Consider the following 21,543-nt stretch of genomic DNA (forward strand, 5'->3'; position numbering starts at 1 on the left):
GGATTTTAGACTTGTCAGCTGAGAGATACTAACCTCTTCCTGACATGCAGGGTTCTGTTTCGTGGGTCAAAGCTAGCACAGGTACTTGCTGGGGCTTGGCTTTTTTATTTTAAGAAAACTTGCTCATCTCCACTTACCCTCAAATGTGCCTTCCCCTGCTGCCGTTGACTGCTATGACAGCTCACTCCATCAAAGACTCATACCTCTTTCTAACACCCTGGGCCAGGAAGGAATTCTTCAAGGAAATCATCACTTACCAACTTGTCCAGGAAGGTGACCATCTCCTGAGAAAGAAAACATAAACACCCATAAAATCAGGCACTGTTGCCACCCACCTCAGTGTGTCCAGATCCCAGGCGCTGTGTTTAGCTTTGCAAGGGGCCAAGTTGTATCCCCTTAAATCTCCTGTGTTGATGCTCTAACCACCAATACCGTGGGTAGTAAAGAGGTAGTTAAGAGTAAACTGGGGCTACAGGGGTGGTGGGTTGTGATCCAGTCCTTAGATGGAGGTTAAATGTTGCACATAGAGGGAAAACCACGTGGGACACAGGGTATCCATGAAGAGAAGCCTCAGGTGACACCAACCATGTCCACACCTTGATCTGGGGTTCCAGTTTCTAGAACTAGGAGAAAGTAAATTTCCATAATGGAAACCCCTACATAGGATTGGCTTTATTATGGCAGCCTCAACAAAGAAATGTAGGCTTCCAGGATTTCAGCAACCCTGGAGGCAACCACCTTCCCTTCCCAGCATCCTCCCAGCAAACACACAGATTCCTAACAGGTGCAGTGGACTCCTAACAGCTTCAGTGTGAGTCTGTGCTGTTCCTGGCGGGGCCATGCCCATGGTAGAACAGAAATCCCGGCTTTCCCCTGGAGAAAGGACAGGAAAACCAACTGGCTTGAACAGCTTGCCTGGGCTCTTTGCTTTTCTCTCTGGATGATGTGCTCACATCCTTGGCTCCCCAGAGATATTGCATTGTGATACATGGCTGTGGAGTTTGAATGAAGTGTCATCTGGAGTCAGGGCTTAGGTAGCCTTTGCACAAGGAGGCGGTAGCAGCATCCTGTTAGGGCTGGGCCCAGGGGAAAGCAGGATGACTGCATGACCACAACAGGTCCCTGTGGGAAAGAGTCTCTTCCACAGCTGTGTCTTTCTGCCTCAGTTCTCTCAGACTCCTCTCTCACCTGTTGACAGCTCCTTCCCTGTGTGCCTGTGTGCTGAGGCCTCTGTAGAGATATGTCAGGGAGTCTAGGATCAGCCACCTTCTCTTCCACGGGTGACACTCACGTGAGCTGCAGGAAGGAAGTGGTGCCTCCAGGCTTCAGAGGAGCAGGAGGCTCAGGCAGAACAAATGCAGCAGCCAGGATCACACACTGGTAGCAGGAGAGCTTGACTCACCCCAGGCCTAGCTGATGCCCACGTTTAAACCTATGTCGTCCCCACCCCACTCCTCTCCTCTTGTCTCCTTCCTTCCCTCCTCTCTTTTCCTTTTTTCTTTCCTCTCCATACTTTTATTCTTAAAAATAACCTCCAGTCTCTGTGCTCTTCCCCTCTCTGTTAACAGCTGAGAACTAATCCAGGTAAATTCTTTCCATCAGGAGTTGCTGAGGTTACTGCTGGTAAAAATACAGAGTTAAAAAGCACCTGCAATTCTATTTCTGCCTCTTCTAGAGATACCTCCTAAATGAAAGGAGAAGTCCTCCCCTGTGGGCAGACCTATTTTTTTGACTCTTCTAAATTAAACCAGAAGACAGAAATTCTAGGACTGCTGGAGGAGAGGCGAATAAGTTGAGAGTTTCCCTACAGCCTTTGTATTCTCTGCCCTGCAAGCATGTAGTAGCACTCGTCCTCTGACAGGGAAAATGAACAATGTGCACCCACTTTCATGGGAAGACACGTGACTTTCTACAAGCACGTAACCACTTCTTGGGGAAAGGGGCCTGACCAGTGTTCTAATTCCTCTAGTTATCCAAGCCCCATTCCTGCGCTAAAGTCTCAAGGGCCATGGTAAACCTCTCACTGTCCTCAATTAAAAAGGGAAGCTTCCTTTGGTTTTTTAAAAATGAGCCCACACTGATATTGGTGTGACTACTGTGTTAGCTATGTTCTTTTCCCCCAAAGAAAAGGAAATGATTACTGGATGTGCCTGGGAGTCTTTTTAACACACCCAAGATTCAGATTTTAAAGCTCTAAACCCTTCTTGGGACCGTATTTGGCTAGAGCCTTTACCTTAAAGTTAAGTGAGGGCATGCAGCTAGATCCTGATCTAATGGATGTGTTGCCTTTATGAGAAAAGACAGCAGAGAGCTAGCTCACTCACCCTGCATGTGAGCAGGACACCTGGCAAAGGAAATGAACGTCTCCAACGAGAAAAAGCCCAGGATCAGAGACCTTCACTGAGGAATTTCACCAAACTTGAAAGTGCTAGTGCCAAGTACAACTACAGACCAATCTCCCTATTGCACATATACACAAAAATTCTCAACAAAATACTATCAAATCCAATCCAACAGCACATCAAAAAGCATTATACATACTGTTTTGTTGAAGTAGTATTTAACTGAGGGATACAAGGATGATTCAACATATGCAAATCAATAAGCATGTTGGCTTAGGCAAACATTTTTTGTATATAGGATAGAGAGGGGTAACCACACAAGGTCCTTGCTGAGATCTTAACAGGATTTGGGGAGAGAGATATGGGCAAGATTGTGAGCACCAAGTGGGGGAGGCAAAACTTGGAAACTGAGGAAAGAGTAACAGCCCTGCTTAAAGACGAGCCACTGAGATGCTATAGCCTGTGTGTGTGGGGCTGGGGCTGGGGGAGTGGGGGGGTCACACCCATGGCAGGGAGCTTCAATCAAGGCTTTCACTTAGAGATGGAGGCTTGCTGAATTCTGGCAGCAGTGGCTGTGCTGCCTCTTTGCTGCCCAAGTGCCCCACCCACATTTTGCCTTGGCTTGAGGGCTGAATGGAGCATTGAGTCCCAGTTTCTCCTATCCAGTCTCCACCTCCACCTGCCAGTTCCAAGCAGAAGATGCCTTCTCCTAGATTGATGTGGATACCCTTCTTAGAACTCCCACTGCAGCCTGAAGGTCACACACTAGGTAGGTCTGACCAGCACGTGATTCACCAAAATGAAGTGATTTTTATAATTTCCAGATGTACCGGTAGAAAAGTAGAAACCCGAAGGGTTCAGATACATTCTATGTCCCATGAAGTGATGCTTTCAGGCAACTGCCTTAACCTCTCAGTGACCCGGAGTCCTCTTCCATCAAGGGCTTAGAATAGGACTTGAAACACACTTGATGCTTCCTACATGCTCACTGTCATTGAGCAACACCATTTCAGTTTCCAGGAATAATTTATAGCCCAATGCTGCCCAAGACTGCTCTCCCGGGGTTTCAATGAATATTCAGGCTTTCAGCCCAAATGAGAAACCCAAGATAATAAAAATGTTATCAATGTTACCCAAAGATCCTTCTTACCTTACATAACACTTCCATGGAATATTCTTCTATTTCTGTAATTAAAAAAATAGATGAAACACATTTGATTTACATGATTTAAATTTATCAACTTAAAGAGCCCCTTTGTCAAATAAATTTTAAACTCTTAGGCTCATATATCAATTATCTAGTTTGGTTTTATTGCGTCTGTTTTTGTCATATCCCTAAAATCATTCCTCTGATCAATATGAAGTGTTTTTGATGTTTTATTCCAATAGTTTGAAATCTTAGTCTTTAACTCATATGGATCAAGTTCTGTGTGCAGTGTGAGTCCCTGTTTCTCTCACCATTTGCTGAAGACACCATCCTTTCCCTAGCATACATTTCTGGTGGACTTGTCACAGATCAAATAACCTTACATGCATGGGTCCTTCCTAAGCCATCCATTCTGTCTTCCCGGCCCTATGTGTGACTCTTCATGTTTATATCATAGTGTCTAGTACACAGTACAAAGCCTGTACATTTGTAATATAGTTTGAGCTCAGTATGATGTCAAATGCCAACAGCTCTATTCTTCCATTTCAAGATTAATTTGTCTCTTCCTAGTCTTTTGTGGTTCCACAAGAACTAAAGAATTCCTTTGTCTATTCCTGAAAAAAAAAAAGTCCTAGAGATTTTGACAGAGATTGCATTGCCCTTGTAGATTGCTCTGAGGTGAATGGACATTCTAGTAACACTAGCATTGCCAGAAAGCAAAGACGGGAACAAAGAATGAAAACGAGAGAAAACAAAAGAAAAAAATGATCAGAGAAGTAACAAAAGAAACACTTCAATAACTGCATGGTAAACTTATCCAGTTCAGTGGGTGGAAAAGACTCACACCAGTGCATAATAACATTGTTATTATTAAGCATAATAGCAAGAGTTGAGAAAAAGAGCCTTAATGTGTCAATTGTAAGAGGGGAAAAAAACCCAGTGGTCACGTAGGAAAGCTCAGGGCTCAAAACAGCCTGGGACTTCTTAATAGCAACAGTGGAAGCTCAAAGAGAGTGGGGCAGAGGTTTCCAAGTCTCAAGGGAAAAGAATGTGCAACCTAACACCTACTGTCAAATGGTATGCAATCTGAAATGTGCAGGCAGGTGCTCTCAATGGGTAGGCTTAACATTAGGATTCATCGCACATATGATCTTTCCACAATAATTAACATATAAATTAATTCTTCCTAAATACATATATGTATATAATGTATTATGTTATAATTAGAATAAGACCATAATTCTCAGCTGATACAGGGCAGTTCGTTTTCATGTATTATTAATCATCTCTTTACTTCTGTGTACTAGTCTGAAAGTGAAATTGTACAAGTAAGTTATTCCTAGAAAATCCAGAGGACACTGCCATATAGTTGCACATTTTAATATTTAAAAAGCAAGCAGCAGGCATTTGGCTGAACTGTTAAGGTGCTTGCATCCCACGTCAGAGGCCTGGGCTCAGTGTCCAGCTCCGCCTCCTGCTTCAGCTCCCTGCTGATAAAGACATTGCGAGGCAGCAGTGCAGCAGGGATGTTCAAATACTTGGGTCCCTGCCGCCCACATGGGAAAGATGGTTGGAGTACCAAGCTCCCCAGGAAAGCACCCATCAGCCCTCAGGTAATCTCAGGATGCCCTGGGTATTTCACACTTGCCCTTGATTAGTGCCCCACAGGGAACCCTAGATACTGCATTAAGAATTTAACCTTATGAGTCGCCATATGATGCAGCTTCTTCTGGGTGCCTGTATCCCCAAGAAAGAAAGCAGGGACATTGCAGCCCTAGTCACAATAGCAAAAGGTGGAGGCAACAAAAGGGTCCATCAACAGGGAAGGGAAATGCTGAAACAGTGAGCAGCCATTACAAAGAAAGGTACAGCACATGCAACAATGTGGATGAATTTGATGTTATTATGTGGGTGGAAGAAGCCAATCATGAAAGAACAAACACTAAGATTCCACTCAGATGAAGTGCCTACAGAAGTCAAACTCATAGAGCAAGAAATCAGGGCAGTGATTGCAGTCATCTGGAGATGCACGGAGCACTCTGTGTCCATATGCACAGGAGGCTGCCTTGGGGTCATGAGACTTAGCATTGCCTTTGCTCACTCAGAATGTGGGAGCAGGGACAGCTGGGGCCCCAGAGGCACAGACGGGGGGCATGGCAGGACAGGAGGTATGCAGTCAGGCCCCGTTGGAGGATGGCCTACTCTGACCCTGGCCCAGGGAACACACAGGAGAGTTGCAGCCCTCAGTCAGGTAGAAGACACAGCCGTGTGAGCAGGCTGCAGGACAATCAACCCACCAGGAGGGGCCGACGAATCTCCATAGCCCTTCATGTCCACAGCAAGAACCCGGTAACCTGCCTGGGCCAGAGCAGGGATCTGGAAAAGAAACAGGTCAGACCCACTCATGTGATCTCCTGACTGTTTGGCGGACTGCTACGTCCTGTGAACAGGACAGTCCAAAGTGCTGATCCAAAGTGCTCAGTCCAAAGTGCCGGTGATGCTGTCTGATGGCCTCACTGTGGGACTGCTGGACCTACCTGGAAATGGCGGCCACAGACAGTGGTGAGGTGAGTGCACTGCATAAATGCCATACTAGGCAGCACTTCACCCAGTAAGATCCTTGTGGACATCTCTGTTCTGTGTCAAGCTTTCCCAGCAGGTGATGTGGAGTCTGCTCTTTCCTAGTGCACACAAGTCCCCCTAGAGTCAGCATGGCCTTGGGGTCTACAGCATTCTCCACTCCCATATTCCTGAAGCTTCACTCCCTCTCTATGGATGACACCCATACCATAAGGTTCCACCTTCTCTGCTGCCCCTCCCCCAGGCTGGGCCACCCCTGCTGGACTTCCCCTCCTTTTGCTCTGACTTGAGTGCACCTTCCCCACAGTGCCTTACCTGGTACCTCCAAGAGAACCAGCTCTCAGGAAACCCATGGCAGAGGCACACGGCAGGACCCGAGCCTAGCTCCACAAAATGCAAGCGGACCCCAGGCTGTGGGAGAAAAGGGAGCAGGCAGCAAGGTGGCTCACCAGGACTAGGTACCACTTCTATAGGTGGCCAAACCCAGTCTCCCTCTGAGCACAGCTGCATCTCCCCCACAGGCTGCCTTCCTAGCTCAAGACCCCGTGGTCAGATGAAGATGGAAGAGAGAAGGAGCTGGCCCAGCTGTGCTGGGAACCTAGGCATTTATATATTTTTTTTGCTGTAACAGAAACCAGGAAAGAAGGTGAGGGGAGACCGGAAGTGTTCAGGTGCCATCAGAGTTTTCGGGAGCGCTGTGATGGGCTCTCAGTGTTGTGCAACGTATCCCTTCCTGGGCTCAGCTATGGCTGTGTTCTTCTCTTTTCCTGGCATGCAGGTGGCATCCTCCAGACACCACCTCCTCCCTCATTATTGCTGCGGGCAGGGGACTGAGTCCTGGTCAGTAGCTTATTAACGAAAGAAATGTGTGCTCTGCTCAGGACTCAGATAAATCTGAGATGATTTGCCACTGTTCCCTAAAAACATGTCGAAACTTAATCCTCAGTATACCCACGTGTGAGTCTTGAAGGCTCTCTTGTCATGAATGGATTGTTTCAGGAGCAGGTTTGTGAGTGCATTAGGAGGTCTGCATCAAAAGCCAGCTGGGGCACTTCCTGCCCTCTCCCTCTCCTTTGTTCGTCTTTCTGCCTCCAACATGGGATAATGCAGCCAGAAGACCCTTACCTGATGCTAGCCCCTTGACCGGACATTTTAGTTCCCAGAATCCCAAGGAATGCCTTTCTTTTGTTTCTTAATTCCCCAGTTTGTGGCATTCTGTCAAAGCCACACCAAATGAACTGGGAGCTCTGGTGCTCAGCCGTCTGCTGTCCCATCTGCACCTGACTGCACTGGGCAGCAGCAAGCAGAGGCCGGGGTGTGATGAGAGGGCTAGCACATGGCACTGTGATTTAGGCATGATACACACTTGATGTGAACACATCCTCCCATACACTTTAAACCATCTCTAGATGACCTACAAGACTAATATACCGGAATGCAATGGGCATGCTTGAGCTACTGTATTGTTTAGAGAGAGGGTCAGTAGCTGTAGCTGCCCATTTTTCCCTCTCATTTTAAAAACTGTATTCATTTACAAGACAAAGAGGAAGTGAGACAGAGAGCTCCCACCCATGTTTCACTCCCCAAATGCTCCCAACAGCCCGGACTTGGCCAGACCAAAGCTGGGAACAAGGAGCTCAATCCAGGTAGTGGCAGGAACCGCAATCACTTGAGTCATCGCTGCTGCCTCTCAAGGTCTGCATTAGCAGGAAGCTGGAATTGGAAGCCACAGGTAAGCTGGACCCCAGGCAGTGCAAGGTAGGATTCTTGCAGCCTATAACTAGCATGGCTTACACCACCAGGCTGAATGCCCACTGCCAACCCAGATATTGCAATATGTGATTGGCTGAATTCGTGGAGACAGAACCAATGATATGGAAGGCCATCTGGACTCACCTTTATAGGCACGTAGCCATGGCTCACGTCACTCACACTGCAGGGGGCTGGCAGAGGGGTAGCCGTGTGGAGAAGCTGGAAGCACAAAATGTCCAGTGAAACAACAGCAGGTCCCTTTCCCAAGTTCTCAGGGTGGGTGTGCAAACTCCAGAAGAAAGCTCCGAGGTGACTTTGGCCACTGCTGAATTTGCCTCCCTCTCAGTCAGACCTTAAAACAATGGTTTGTCTGCCAGATGGGGGTCCCCATGAGACTGTATGAGCAAAGCCCTTGACTGCTACCAATGGTGCGTCGCAGAAGCCAGAAAGAAGCATTGAGATACTAGACGTTCATAGAACTCTTCCCTGCAGCAGTTCCTCAATTGGTCCCCCAAGCAGATGCTGGCACCAGCAAAGTCTCAGCCATCCTGTCAATGTGCACCTCCACTGAAAGGCTTCTCCCTGCTGTTGACTAAAAATAAAAAGCTACATCCACACCTTTGCTGGAGTCAGCTCACGCTGCCACAGCCATGTACCAGCAGCCAGGAGGCTTCAATCAAATATTTACTTCCTCACACTCTGGAGGCTGGAAGTCCACAATCAAAGTGGTCAGCAGGGTGAATGCCTCTGAGCTTGCTGGTGGCCGTCTCATCCCCTGCCCTCACATGGTCCTGTCTCTGTGCCTGGGCATGCTTTCATCTCGGCTTGCAAGGACACCAACCCAGGTGCACATGGGCCTCACCCTGCTGCACTTGAACTTTAGCATCTCCCTAAAGGCTCTGCATCCAGATGCAGGTGTATTCTGAAGAACCAGGGGTTAAGGCTTCAACACAATCTTGTCCATAACAGACTCTGGCCCACAGGTGTCTGCCCGGTCCTGTGGAGTCACATGCATCTTCCACGAACCTTGTCTCTGGACAAGGTCAAGGTGAACAAGAAAATTCCTAAGGAACAAGTCTTTAAGGATGACTCCTGTAACCTGCTGGATTGATTTCTGTGAGGACACGACCCTGAGCTCATGGGAGAGGATGTTTCATGGTGTCTGAGCCCAGCTCCTGGACATGCAGAGACTCCAGCTGCTCTGCTCAGCATTCTCAGCCCAGGTGTACAACCTGAGAAAGAAGTGCCCGTCTTAGTGACCCCGCTTTCTGACCCCTAAAATGGAGACACAAAATCTGCCTGGCTCTTAGACAGGGATCAGTCCATCTGGACATCCCCCAAAGAGAAAATAGAATGTGAGGCCACAACATCTTTGGTGTCTGAGAGGGACCAGTGTGGTGGTGGTAGTGGTGGTGGTCATGGTTGTGCTGGTGATGGTGGTGGTAATGATAGTGATGGTGGTGATTGTGCTGGTGATGGTGGTGGTGCTGCTGCTGGTGGTAGTGGTGGTGGTGGTAGTGGTGATGGTGGTGGTGCTGGTGCTGCTGCTGGTGATGGTGGTGGTGGTGCTGCTGCTGGTGGTAGTGGTGGTGGTGGTAGTGATGGTAGTGGTGGTGGTGGTGATGGTGATGGTGATGGCGATGTTGTGGTGGTGGTATTGGTGTTGTGGTGATGGTGGTGGTGATGGTGGTGCTGGTGATGGAGGTGATGGTGGTGGTGGTGATGGTGATGGCGATGTGGTAGTGGTAGTAGTGGTGATGGTGGTGGTGGTGGTGGTGATTGTAGTGGTGATGGTGGTGGTGGTGATGGTGGTAGTGATGGTGGTGGTGGTGGTAGTGGTGAACTCCCACCTACAGACCCCCAGAATCCTGGCTGTGCAAGACACACCACACTCACGGAGCTCTTCTCCCTTGCTGTACACCGGCACTGCTGGGCAGCACACCTCTGCTCACACAGAAAGTTACCTGTACCCCGGTGACCTTCTCCAGCTCCCCCAGGGCTGCATCAGTGTCACGGGCAAGGATGGTGACCATCCCCAGATCACGGGCTGGCTTCAGGTTACTCCCAAAGTCATCTAAGAAGACAACCTGAACCCAAAACAGCATGGATACAGTATTACTCACCCAAAGAAAATCTCCAGTACTACGGAAAATACCAACAAGAGACATGTTCAAACACAAATGCCTCATGACAAGTAGAATAGCAGCTTTGTTAATCTAGAAATGTAAAACATCTAACTGCGTAAACATACAGGTGAACATACCCTCACACATCCAACTAGTTCCGATCAATCCTAAAACTGCAAGAAGACTTGGGGCTAGCGTGGATATGAACTTGTCAAGACAACATGAACATCCCCCTGAAAAAATCATCCGGAATGAACAGACACATCTGGGAAAATGTCATGGGGACAGATAAGAAAGAAAGCTTAAAGCAACAAAAGGGAGATGGCATAGGACTTGAAAAGAAATAGACACATCTATGAGATACACAAGTCCAGAAATAGATATAAGCACAAATTAGGATTTAGTGTCTAATAAAAGTGCCATGTCCATTAGGAGAGGATGGTGTTGGCATGACTGGTTAACAGGAAAAAAAGTGGATCCAGACTTCGCATCTCACCCCAAAATAAATTCTGAATGGATCAAAGACTGTAAAAAAGATTTTTTAAGGCCTTGAACATCATTGAAAAAAGCATGGGTACATTTATTTATAACCCTGAACAGGGTGGCCTAGAATGCATTCTTTTTGTAGAAAAAAAAAGATTTATTTATTTATTTTAAAGGTAGAGATATGGAAAGAGAGGGAGAGGAGAGAAAAACACAGAAAGAGAGAGATCTTCCATCTAATAGTTCAGTCTCCAAATGGCCATAATGGCTGGGGCTGGACCAGCCCAAGTCCAGGAGCTAGAAGTTTCTTCCTAGATCTGCTATACCAATAAACTTGGGCTATTTTCCAGTGCTTTTCCAGGCCACTAGCATGGAGCTGGATGGAAGTGGAGCAGCCAGGACTCAAACTAGAACCCTTAGGAGATACTGGGGGTCATAGGCCATGGCTTTACCTGCTACAAGGGTGGCTTAAAATTCTGTGCAGCTTATTCACTCTAAAATTCATGGTGGGAAGATAGACACATGAGTATGTTTAAACCTAAAGCTGATCCCAAATACATATGGAATGGGCAGAGGCTTGGGGAGGGGCACAGACCTGGGGGAGCACAGCAAGGACTCCCAAAGCCAGGAACGTGGTTGGTTCTGCTTGCCCTGTGGATGGGCCAGGGCTAGCGAGAGCAGGTAGAAATGGGAGGAAGGGGAGATTCATCTTGCAGCAACCTCTTCTGAAGATGCCAGCAGGGGCACACAGTATGCATGGTGTTTTAGGATAGGCAATCTCTGAGCAAGTGTGACTCAAAGGCTTGAAGTGGGTGAGGGTTCCCAGTAGGAGGCTATGGTACAACGGAAGCCCATCCCACTCATCCTTTGTTAGGGGACCCAGGCGGACTTTGAGGCCATTGCAAAACATTCCAAGGTCTCTGATTCTTCATAAGTCAGCTGAGGCAACAAGCCTAATCCTTTTGATAATGATGACTAATTTGATGAAAGTCCTATGAGAGCCATTCCAATGGGCCACATGTGACTCTCTGGTAGAACTTCCTAGACTGGGGGATAAATAAAAGTCATGGCTGAGAGAAGCAGACCCAGAACTGTGCTGCCAGGCCACCTGCTCACTCCCTTATTTTTCTTTGGTTGCAGTACTCTGAGACCTTCTTCTACCCTTGCCAATCACTCCAACGTACCTCACTGGGTCTGGCTTTCAGGGTGTCCAACAGCAGCTTGTAGATCTGAGGTTCGGGCTTTGCCATCCCAACCTGACATGACTCGACCAGGACATCAAAGTGTGGGCGCAACTCACACATCATCCGGGCCAGGTTGTCTCTCTCAGGGCTATCTTCCAGCCAGTTGTTGGTAAGGATGCAGGTTTTGAATCCTGAGCAAAAAATCCATGATAAACATGCAGGCAGCTCCATTCTACCCTCCCACGCTCCAGATATCCTATGGGGCCCCAACAATGGGGTTGAGTAGGTTCTGGCTTATTTGCATTCAAATATAACCTGCCCTCAATGAGCAAGTTGGAAAGATATTATCTTTCCCTGTACTGCATCTGCTGACAGTGATCTTGGAGTATTTGTGTACATGAACAGCTTTCAGAAGCCCAGAAGGAGAAACTCCCAGTCCCTTGTAGAGCAGTGTTTTGACAACTTACCAGCTCCTTTGGTTCTTCCCAGCCATGAGTTAGGCAGAGATAACTGCACCATCCCATAGTTACAGATGAGCAAGCCAAAGTTCAAAGTTACAAACTAACCAGAGCTACTTATGGAGGTCCAAAGTTCCATCTGGGCTGTGCTATTGCAAACATGCGTTAGTCCTATTTCCAAACCCTTGCCTTGGCTATCTGCAATCGCATTACGAAACCAGGCAAATACAGATACCATTATCTCTGGCCTTTTTAAAATGTGAGATTGATTTATTTGAAAGACAGAGTGACACAAAGAGAGTGAAAGATAGAGACCTTTGATTTGCTGGTTTACTTCCCAAATGGCTACAACAGCCATGGCTGAGACAAGCTAAACCTAGGAGCTGGGAATTCCAGCCAGTCTCCCATGTGAGCTGCAGTGGTCCAAGACTTGGTCATTGTCTGTTGCCTTCCCAAGCACATTAGCAACAGATGTAGCCAGAGCTGCTACTCATCTAGAACTTGAGCAAGACACTCTAGGAAAGGATGCCGTTGTCACAACTCACAGCTTAACCCACTGTGCCACAATGCCAGCCCCTATCCCCTGGCTTTATCTGCCCCATTAGTGAAGGTGAGGACTGGGTAATGCTGGAAATGGGGCATGACGGAGTTGATAGTGATCCCTTCTCATGTGGGAAGAACTTACGGGCTTGGGAAGGTTCTACGCTTTTGAATCTAAGTCTCCCCAAAATGTATGTTATAAACTTGATCACCAAGGTAGCACCCTTGGGAGATGGGAACCAAAGGAAGATGATCAGGCTCTACAAGTATCACTCACAGGGTAGATGAATGCAAGTTATGACAAGAGTTGAGGCTGCAGTTAGAGCTGTTGTTTTCTCATGCATTCACCCTTCTTTGTTATTGTGCCTTCTATCATGGCATGACATAGCACGCAGGCCCTTGGCACACACAGTTCCTTCCATCCTGAATTTCCCAGCCTCCAGAACTATAAGAAACCAATCTGTGCTCTTCAGAAATCACTGAGGCTCAGGTAATCTGTGATGGTAACACCCAATCAACTAATACAGAGAACAGGTACTGAAATGGGAGACTACAATGTAACAAGCACCTGAAAATGTGGAAACAGAAACTGGGAAGCATAGTGGCTCAAAGAATCTGGAGCAGCAGCCTAGCAAAAGCTTAGACTTTCATGAAATGAACATTAAGGGCAACTTTTATGAGTGTTTGGAAGATGAGAGCTGTAGGGACAACCCAACTCTTGAGGATTACTAAAGTGATAGTATTGAAGTGACAGAAATATGGACCATTGAGGCCAGTATCATGGCATATTAGGCTGAGTTTCTAGCTCCAATGCCAGCATCTCATAAGGACATTAGCTTGTGTCCTAGCTGCTCCACTTCCTATCTATCTCCCTACTTGTTGCTTGGGGGCAGAGGGCAGCAGAGGATGGCTCAAGGCCTTGGGATCCTGCACCCACACGGGAGACCTGGTGGAGGCTGCTGGCTCCTGGCTTTGGATCAGCTCAGCTTCAGCCATTGTGGCCATCTGGGCAGTGAACCAGCAGATGGAAGATCTTTCTCTCTGTGTCTCTCCTTCTCTCTCTAACTCTATATTGTAAATAAAAAAATGAAGTAAATCTTAAAAAAGAGAGAGAGAAAGAAATGTGGACCATCCAGGCTATTCAGGTCTCAAGTGGAAATGAAAGTACTAGAAACTAGAATAAGAGTCATTTTTGTCATATGATTGCCAAGAAGTTGCAAAAGTATGTACAGATTATAGCACTCAGTGGAGGCTGAATTTAAGAACAATGAACCAGTATATTTGGAAGACATAACCCAAGCAGCAAAGCTTTTAAGGTGGTACACAACAACAGATTGAGAATTGGAGCCTAATGTGAGGGTTTTATACCTTGAAGATTGGCTTTCATGGAGGATGAATGCTGATTATAAAAGAGTTTGAGGCTGTGAATTAGACATCAGACTCTCTTAGTTCATATCCTCTCTTACCCTCCCACTTCCCATCATGTGATAATACAGAACAAAGACCCTTGCCAGAGGTGGGACTGTCCATTTTGGGCTTCCCAGCCCCTCAGTCCTGCAGGAAATAAATCTGTGTTCTTTATAAATCATCCACATCTCAGTTACAGCCTGAGACAGAGGGATAAGCCACAACCACATAAGTCTTCTGGTAAGAAAAAGGAATGGCTTCAAATATGCCCAAGAGGGCCCGGGGGCGTGGCCTAGTGGCTAAAGTCCTTGCTTTGAACGTGCTGGGATCCCATACGGGTGCCAGTTCTAACCCCGGCAGCTCCACTTCCCATCCAGCTTCCTGCTTGTGGCCTGGGAAAGCAGTCAAGGACGGCCCAAAGCTTTGGGATCCTGCACCCGCATGGGAGACCCAGAGGAGGTTCCTGTCTCCTGGCTTCAGATCGGCGCAGCACCGGCCGTTGCGCTCAGCTGGGGAGTGAATCATCGGATGGAAGATCTTCCTCTCTTTCTCTCCTCCTCTCTGTATATCTGACTTTGTAATAAAAATAAATAAATCTTTAAAAAACAAACAAACAAATATGCCCAGGAAAAAGAGCTGGGCAGTGACACTAAATAAATGCTTACAGGATGAACGTGACCTCACGCCTCAGATCAGTGGGCATAACCTTAGCCCCAGTCCATCAGCTCACACCAAACTCAGAGGGTGAGCATGTCAAAGCTGCCTAAGGGACCCTGTTGACTAAGCATTGTGACCAGAAGTCACATCAAGGAATGCACATCATTACTCGTACCCCTGGAAGGAGAAAATGCTCATCAGGTAGCCGCTGGCACAAATTGCTTTGTTAGACGAAGTCCTGTTGTTTGCCCAAAGATTCTAATAGCACTGCTTTTTGTCATTTGGAAAAACTTGCCATAGAGCCATGTGTGAAGAATGTGTTTCCTTGAGACCTAGGAGATCTGTGCTCTCCAGACACACTTGGCTGTACTCTGAACCTGACCCTCTTGAAGGTTCTGGTATGGTTGGACCAGACAATGGCCAGAACTGGACCCTTACCCTTCTTTCTGAGCACGTCAGCTGCCTGAAGCATGGGGTAGTTGATCTTCCTTGCTGAATTCGCCTTGCTGAAGATCTGATTAATGGAGAAATTCTGGGGCAGGTGGAATCCAATGGCCTTGGAACGTTGCTTGCAGTTTTCTTCCATGAGGGATGCCCACTGTAAGAGTGAATTGGCGGTGGGGTTGGTGGTCAGTTGCTGCAACTCTCAAAAACACTGTCAGTATCCGCTAAATCCAAACATCAACATTCTCCTGACCACATCATCCCACCACTGGACATAGACATGAATGCACAGCCCTCAGAAGACACAGATTGAAAATGCTTATAGCTGCACCATTCCTAAGAATCTTAAAGCTAATACTACTTAAACATCTGCAAGCAGCAGAGTGGACAGCTGTGGCATACTTACTCCCTATCACTGCTGCAGTACCCCAGATGCTCTGTCTTTGCTGTAGACAAACAGAAGAGGCTAGGCAGCTCCCCAACACTCTCGTATTTCTCATGCTTCTAGAATGTACATCAAGGCACCAGCAAATTCAGTGTCTGGTAAAGATGCAGTTTGTGTTCCATAGGTGCTATCATCTCGCTTTCCTGCTTGTGGACGAGGCGAGCTGACATCTCTTTTATGAGGGCACTAATCTCATGCATCAGGGCTCTACCCTCGTCACCCTTTTACTTCCTGTAGGCTCCACCTTCCAATTTTGATCTACCAAATCTGGAGCAGGGGAGAGACAAAGCTTCAACCATAGGAAAGCTCCCAAATTGGACATTATCAATGCTTATTATTACTGTTATAGGTTGACCTGTACACCTCCAAAACTTGCATGGACCTTGCAGTGTGACTCCATCTGAAGATAAGATTTAAAAAGGCAACTAGGATGAGAGGAGGCCATGAGAATGTACCTTAATCCAAAGTCATCGGTTTCCCCAGGAGGAGAGATTAGAATTCAGACACAAGCAAAGGGAAGATCATGTGAGGACATGCAAAGAAGTAGGCCGTCTGCAAGCCTAGGAGAGAGGACTGAAAACAAACCAAAACTGGGATGGTTGGGCATTGTTAAGACCATCTTAGGATATCAAAGTACACAAGACAGGGCTCTTGCTCTGCTCCCAATTCTAGCTTCCTGTTAATGTGCCCTGGGAAGAGCAGATGATGGTTCATGAAAATAGGCCCCTGTCATCCACATGAGAGACTCAGATCGAGTTCCTGGCTCCTAGCATTGGCCTGCCCCAATACTGACTATTGTAGTACATGAGGTGCCGTCCCCCCACCCTATCTTTTAAGTAAAAATTAATTAACTAATTAATTAAAAATGATTTGGGACCCTCAGTCTCCTGAACTGTGGAAAACTTCCGCTATATAAGACATTCATTCTATGGAAAATTTTTTGTTAGCCCACAATGAAGTAAATATTTTTGTCACTGCAAAATTTCTACGTTGAAGTCCTAAGCACGTGATGGCATTTGTAGACAGCCTATCAGGGAGCACTCAGATCCCTGAGGAATGGAACTGGCCTTGTAATAGGACACGAGGTAGCTTGCTTTTTTTCCCTTTTCTCTGCTTTATACCAGGTGATTTTACAAGGAAGAAGACTCTCCTAGACACTGAACCCATCTTGATCTTGGACTTGCCAGCCACCACAACTGTGAGACATGAATGTTTGTTGCGTATGTCAGCAGTGTAGGATACAACCGTTACAGCAGTCCAAGCTAAGAGACACAGGCCTGGCAAATTAAAACATGCACCGATAGCAAAGTGGACTGTATATGCAAATTACATACCCTCTCAAACTGAAAACTCCCCAAATGCCCTCATGAACAGACTGATGCAAAAACAGCCAGAGGAATGTCACGCAGCAATGAGAATGGAACCATCTATAGCTGTATACAAAAACATCCGTGATTTCTAAAAGCCCACAGACGGGGCGGGCTTTTCTTAAAGTTATTATTACGGGGAGTCCCAAGTTCCCAATCGGCATGGTAAGTGGCTATAATTCTAAAATTTTAATAAGATATAGTGTTTTATCTGTGTGTGTATAAGGAGATTCTTATCAATAACCTTGCTTTTTAGAAAGGCATTGTTAGAACCAAATGGTGTTACAGGCTGAGAACTTTGTCAAAACACACACAAACACACACAAAACAAACAAACAAACAAAAGCTCATGACTATAGTCACAGGAACCACTATTACTTAGTGAATAACCTGCTTTGCGCCAGTTGCCATGGTAAGCGCCATTCCACATTTCCCAACGACAGGTGAAATAGAGAGCATTTTCATGCCCATTTTGCAGATGGCAAAATGGAGACTTTGAGAAGTGAGGTAATTTGGTCACACTGTAAGTAGGAGCTAAGGTTCAAAGTCCTCTTCTCACATCCCCTCCACCCTGCCCTGCTCCATTACAGTTACTGAATTAACAAATCAGGTGGCTTTGTTTTAAAATAGCTACTTTGGCTGAAGTAGCTCCAAGTATCATAGATCTTCAAGGACTTGAAAATTTCTCTCTGGTTGGTCCAAATCAGCGTAACATCCAGCTTCATTAGAATGCATCTGCAAAGCCTTCCAGGTCAGTCCTGTGAGTGACTCAGCCTGGTGAAGACATGGCCCTGCTAGCAAAGGGCCCACAGACAGTGCAGGCACCAGGCAGGTGGCAGAGGAGGCCTTCCCGGGGGGTCAGAGCCCTGGTCCTCACCTGGACATATGTGATCGCTCCTTTCATGAGGCGGGCAGTGATACCATCTGGACCTCCTTTCACGAAAGATTCACTCAGAAAACCTCTAGAAAACACCAAAGAAAAGAACAACGGTGACATCATGAGCATCGTGGCGATTTCACGGTGGCTGCAGGCAGGGACAGGCACAGTTCCTTGTTTACAGTCCTGACTTTGTGAAGTGCCTGTACGCTGCCAGGCACTGCCACATGCAAAGGGCAGCTTGATCCCACCGGAAGCCCCCCAGCCAAGGACACGAGCCTACAAACTAAATGCTCAGTGCTCACAGGAGAAGGGGCTCATGGAGGCCCCCTCACTCATGACGCTCTTCTTGGAGGAGCTTCCTGATCTACCATTTAAGGGAGCCTGTCCAGACTGGACACTGGACCCCATCAACGAACCACCCCAAAGGACCTTTTCACTAGTTTATACTCCTCAAAAGGAATGGACAACTTCTCATTTCTGGATTTGATTGGGCCTATATCATGTCCATTTTATTTTCATCTCACTTTGCAATTTTGAAAAAAACTTTCCAGTGTGAAGGGAGCAATAACACTCCCTGCCCCCAATTTCCTATGTGGCAGTTCTGACACCTCGATATTTCAGGCCTGGACTATGGAAGAGACAGGGTCTTTACAGAGGTGATTAAGTTACAGAAGATCATTCAGGTTTGCTGCAAGCCACCGGAATAAAGTGTCCTTCTGGGAAGAGGACAGAGAACACAGAGCCACACAGAAGGCAGGCAACATGAAGACACAGGGAGAGGCCGCAGTAGAGATAAGCCCAAGCCTGCCACCGCTCGGTCTTGGATACTTAAGTTCCAACCCTGAGACTGGATAAGGTGTTACAGCTGTCCCAGTAAATAAATCCACTCAGCCTTTTGTGCCCTGAAGTTAGGAGTCAGCAAACAAACATTACCAAGTTCGGAATTTTGCAAGAATCAAGCACCTTGTACTATAGCCACATTCCAGTTTTGTTTTAATGTTTTATTTTTTTCGTTTACTGGAAAGGCAGAGTGACAGACAGAGGGAAAAAGAGACACATCTCCCTTCCATTTGTCCACTCTCCAAATGCCTCTGACAGCCAGGACTGAAGTCAGGAGCACCACCCAGGTCGTCTGCATGGGTGGCAGGGACCCAAGTATTTGAGCTATCATAGGCTGCCTCCCAGGACACATGAGCAGGAAGCTGGATTGGAAGTGGAACATGCAGGACTCAAGTCCAGCACTCTGATAGGGGCTGTGGACACCCAAAGCAGCAGCTTAACCACTGTCTCAGGTGCCTGCCCCACATTCCAGTCTAGAACATTCCCTGTCCCTTAGAAAGATGTCATGAGCCTTTCTGAGCTGCTGCAATGCACAGTTCATCCCAGCAGGCTTTCACGGGGCACCTGAGGTGTGCAAAGTGCTGTGTGGCATGCTATGATATAACAATGGCAAAATGCGATCCTGCTTTTGGGAGCTAAGAATGGAACTAGGGAGTCATATACCAATAAATAACAACAGTACCTTGGCTGAGTGGGGTGCCAAACACAAAGGAATTTAGCCTGAAGAGGAACAAGAGGAACAGGGAGGAACACGTGACAGAGGAAGAAAATGCCACTGGGTCTAGACATCAGGAGGCGGGGATGAGGAGAAGATGATAAAAGAGGAGGAAGAAGAGGATATTGGAGATAAAAGAAACTTCTGGGTATCCCACATTTCAAGCATGCTTCACAAGTTAGTGAACAGTGAAGCAGCTGTCACAATATAAGAAATTGGTGAACTTGGGGCAGGGGTTCAGCCTGATGGTTGAGACCTGGCTTGGGACACAGCATCCCACTGGAGTCCCTGGGTTCAAGTTTTGGTTCTGCTCTAGTTTCCAACTTCCTCCTATTGCACCTGGTGCATGGGAAGCGGCAGGTGATGAACCTGGCAGTGGGTCCCTGGCCACACCCCTGGGGAATGTGACTTGACTGACATGAGGCAGACTCCAGGCTCTCAGCTTCGGCTGCCCAGGCCTGGCCCCTGGAGACATTTGAAGAGTAAACCAACATTTAGACTGACAGTAGGCTTGTGCTCTACCCCTTAGAATGTCAGAAGATGCAGTGGTCAGAGTCTTCAAACCTAGTTTACATGACAAGGAGGCAGGAAGTGTCTCAGAAACAGAGAACTGACCGTTTATTATCGTATATCTTTCAGGAAAAAGAAAAAGAAAAAAAAAGATGTCCAATTTACTTAGATTACAGTTTAAAAAAATCTTACATGCTGAAAAGATAATTTGGTCAAGATGTTTTTATTTTACAGAGAGGAGACACACACAGAGAACTTCCCTCTGCTAAGTCACTCCCCAAATGGCCTCAATGGCTGGAATTGAGCCAATCTGAAGCCAGGAGTCAGGAGCTTCTTCCAGGGTCTCCCACATGGGTGCAGGGGCCCAGGGACTTGAGCCATCCTCTGCTGCTTTCCCAGGTCTTTAGCAGGGAGCTGGATTGAAGCAACCTGCACTATGAGTGTCGGCGCCACAGCTACGGGCCTAGCCTGTACCCCACAATGCTGAACACAGGAAATGTGATTTTAAGACAGCAAACTTCTGGGAACTGAGTTATCAAAACAATTCCATTCACCATAGCATAGGAAAACAAAGCAAAATTTCAGATATAAAATTAGTGGAAAATGCTGAAGACTTCTCTGAAAATAACATTAAGAGAAATTAAAGGTTCCAGTGTGCGGGGTTATATTTCAAGCTCAAGGATTGGAAGACAGTATTGCTCACAGTATTTTTACAGTATTGTAAGGCAAAAGTTTTTACTCAAGTGACAGATTTCATTGAATCATAATCAAAATTTCTCAGGTGGTTTTTTGTGTTTTCTTATAGCTGCAACTCTATTTGGTGAGTCGTTTTCCATTCTGACAGGTTCCTCTTTTCCAAGCAGGAATTTAACTTCCTAGGTGCCCGTTTTCCAGTATCAGGCTCTGGGGGTTTCTGTCACAGGCCGCCCTTCCTAAGTGACCCTGCAGCGCTGCGGGTGGAACGAACTTGGCACGCCTCTCTGTCACCCTGCTCTTTAGAACACTAGTCAGCAGCAGACAGCTCAGTAATTACCTTCCAATATTCCTAAGAACACCAATTGTGGAGTCTTCAGCAAGTTTTAATTACTCGACATTTATAACACAATGGACCCACTCACAGACACTGGCAATTCAGGGTCAGCTAATAACTAACCTTTTACAGAGTTTTCGCCCTTGCAGCGATCTGAAACCCCGCTCGGCTTCCAGAAAGCCACCTGCTCCGGCGCAGCCCAAGTGCTGCCGGCGGGCTTCCGGGACCCTTACCTGGGCAGCGCCAGGGAGTCCTCGGCTCTGTTGAAGGCGCTGGCAATCGAGGGCAGTGCCAGCACCCCGTCCAAGTCGAACACAGCTGCGCGCAGCGCCATGGCGGCCTGCGCTGCAGCCTCGCTCCCAGATGCCCAGCACAAAGACCCGGCCGGGCTAGGCCTCGGGTGTCCCGGCAGGAATCCTACTCCCGCCCCTGCTCCGCCCCCCAGGCAGGGCCACGTCCGGTGGCCCGCCTCTGCTCTGCCCGCTGTCCCCGCTCCCCGCTCCCCGGAGCGGTTCCCTGGCTGCGTCCCTAGGGACCGTCTCCCAATGCGCTCGGCCTCTGACCTAGAACTCCGCCTTAAGTTTGGTCAAAGGTCTGCCCGCACCCCTGCATCCCTGGCTTAACAAGACTGGACCA

General features: G+C 47.3%; 1 protein-coding gene across 2 annotated transcripts in view; it reads right to left on the minus strand.

The window, feature by feature from the left end:
* Positions 1-21,241, minus strand: part of EPHX2 (epoxide hydrolase 2) — a 34,875-nt gene extending 13,634 nt beyond the window's left edge. Inside the window, exons 1-10 of one of the 2 annotated variants that reach the window (XM_040965986.1) lie at positions 21,141-21,241; positions 17,810-17,894; positions 15,115-15,274; positions 11,615-11,805; positions 9,792-9,908; positions 7,966-8,040; positions 6,385-6,480; positions 5,787-5,865; positions 3,493-3,527; positions 258-284 (exon numbers count right to left, since the gene is read on the minus strand). In XM_040965986.1, coding sequence (XP_040821920.1) covers positions 258-284; positions 3,493-3,527; positions 5,787-5,865; positions 6,385-6,480; positions 7,966-8,040; positions 9,792-9,908; positions 11,615-11,805; positions 15,115-15,274; positions 17,810-17,894; positions 21,141-21,241 — 966 coding nt within the window. Of the gene's footprint in view, positions 1-257; positions 285-3,492; positions 3,528-5,786; positions 5,866-6,384; positions 6,481-7,965; positions 8,041-9,785; positions 9,909-11,614; positions 11,806-15,114; positions 15,275-17,809; positions 17,895-21,140 lie in introns of both variants that reach the window. The other variant, XM_040965985.1, reaches the window with a different exon arrangement.
* Positions 21,242-21,543: the final 302 nt, after the last annotated feature.

Source organism: Ochotona curzoniae, unplaced genomic scaffold, assembly GCF_017591425.1.
Source record: "Ochotona curzoniae isolate NIBS_2020 unplaced genomic scaffold, NIBS_Ocur_1.0 scaffold_4505, whole genome shotgun sequence".
Taxonomy (NCBI): Eukaryota; Metazoa; Chordata; class Mammalia; order Lagomorpha; family Ochotonidae; genus Ochotona; species Ochotona curzoniae.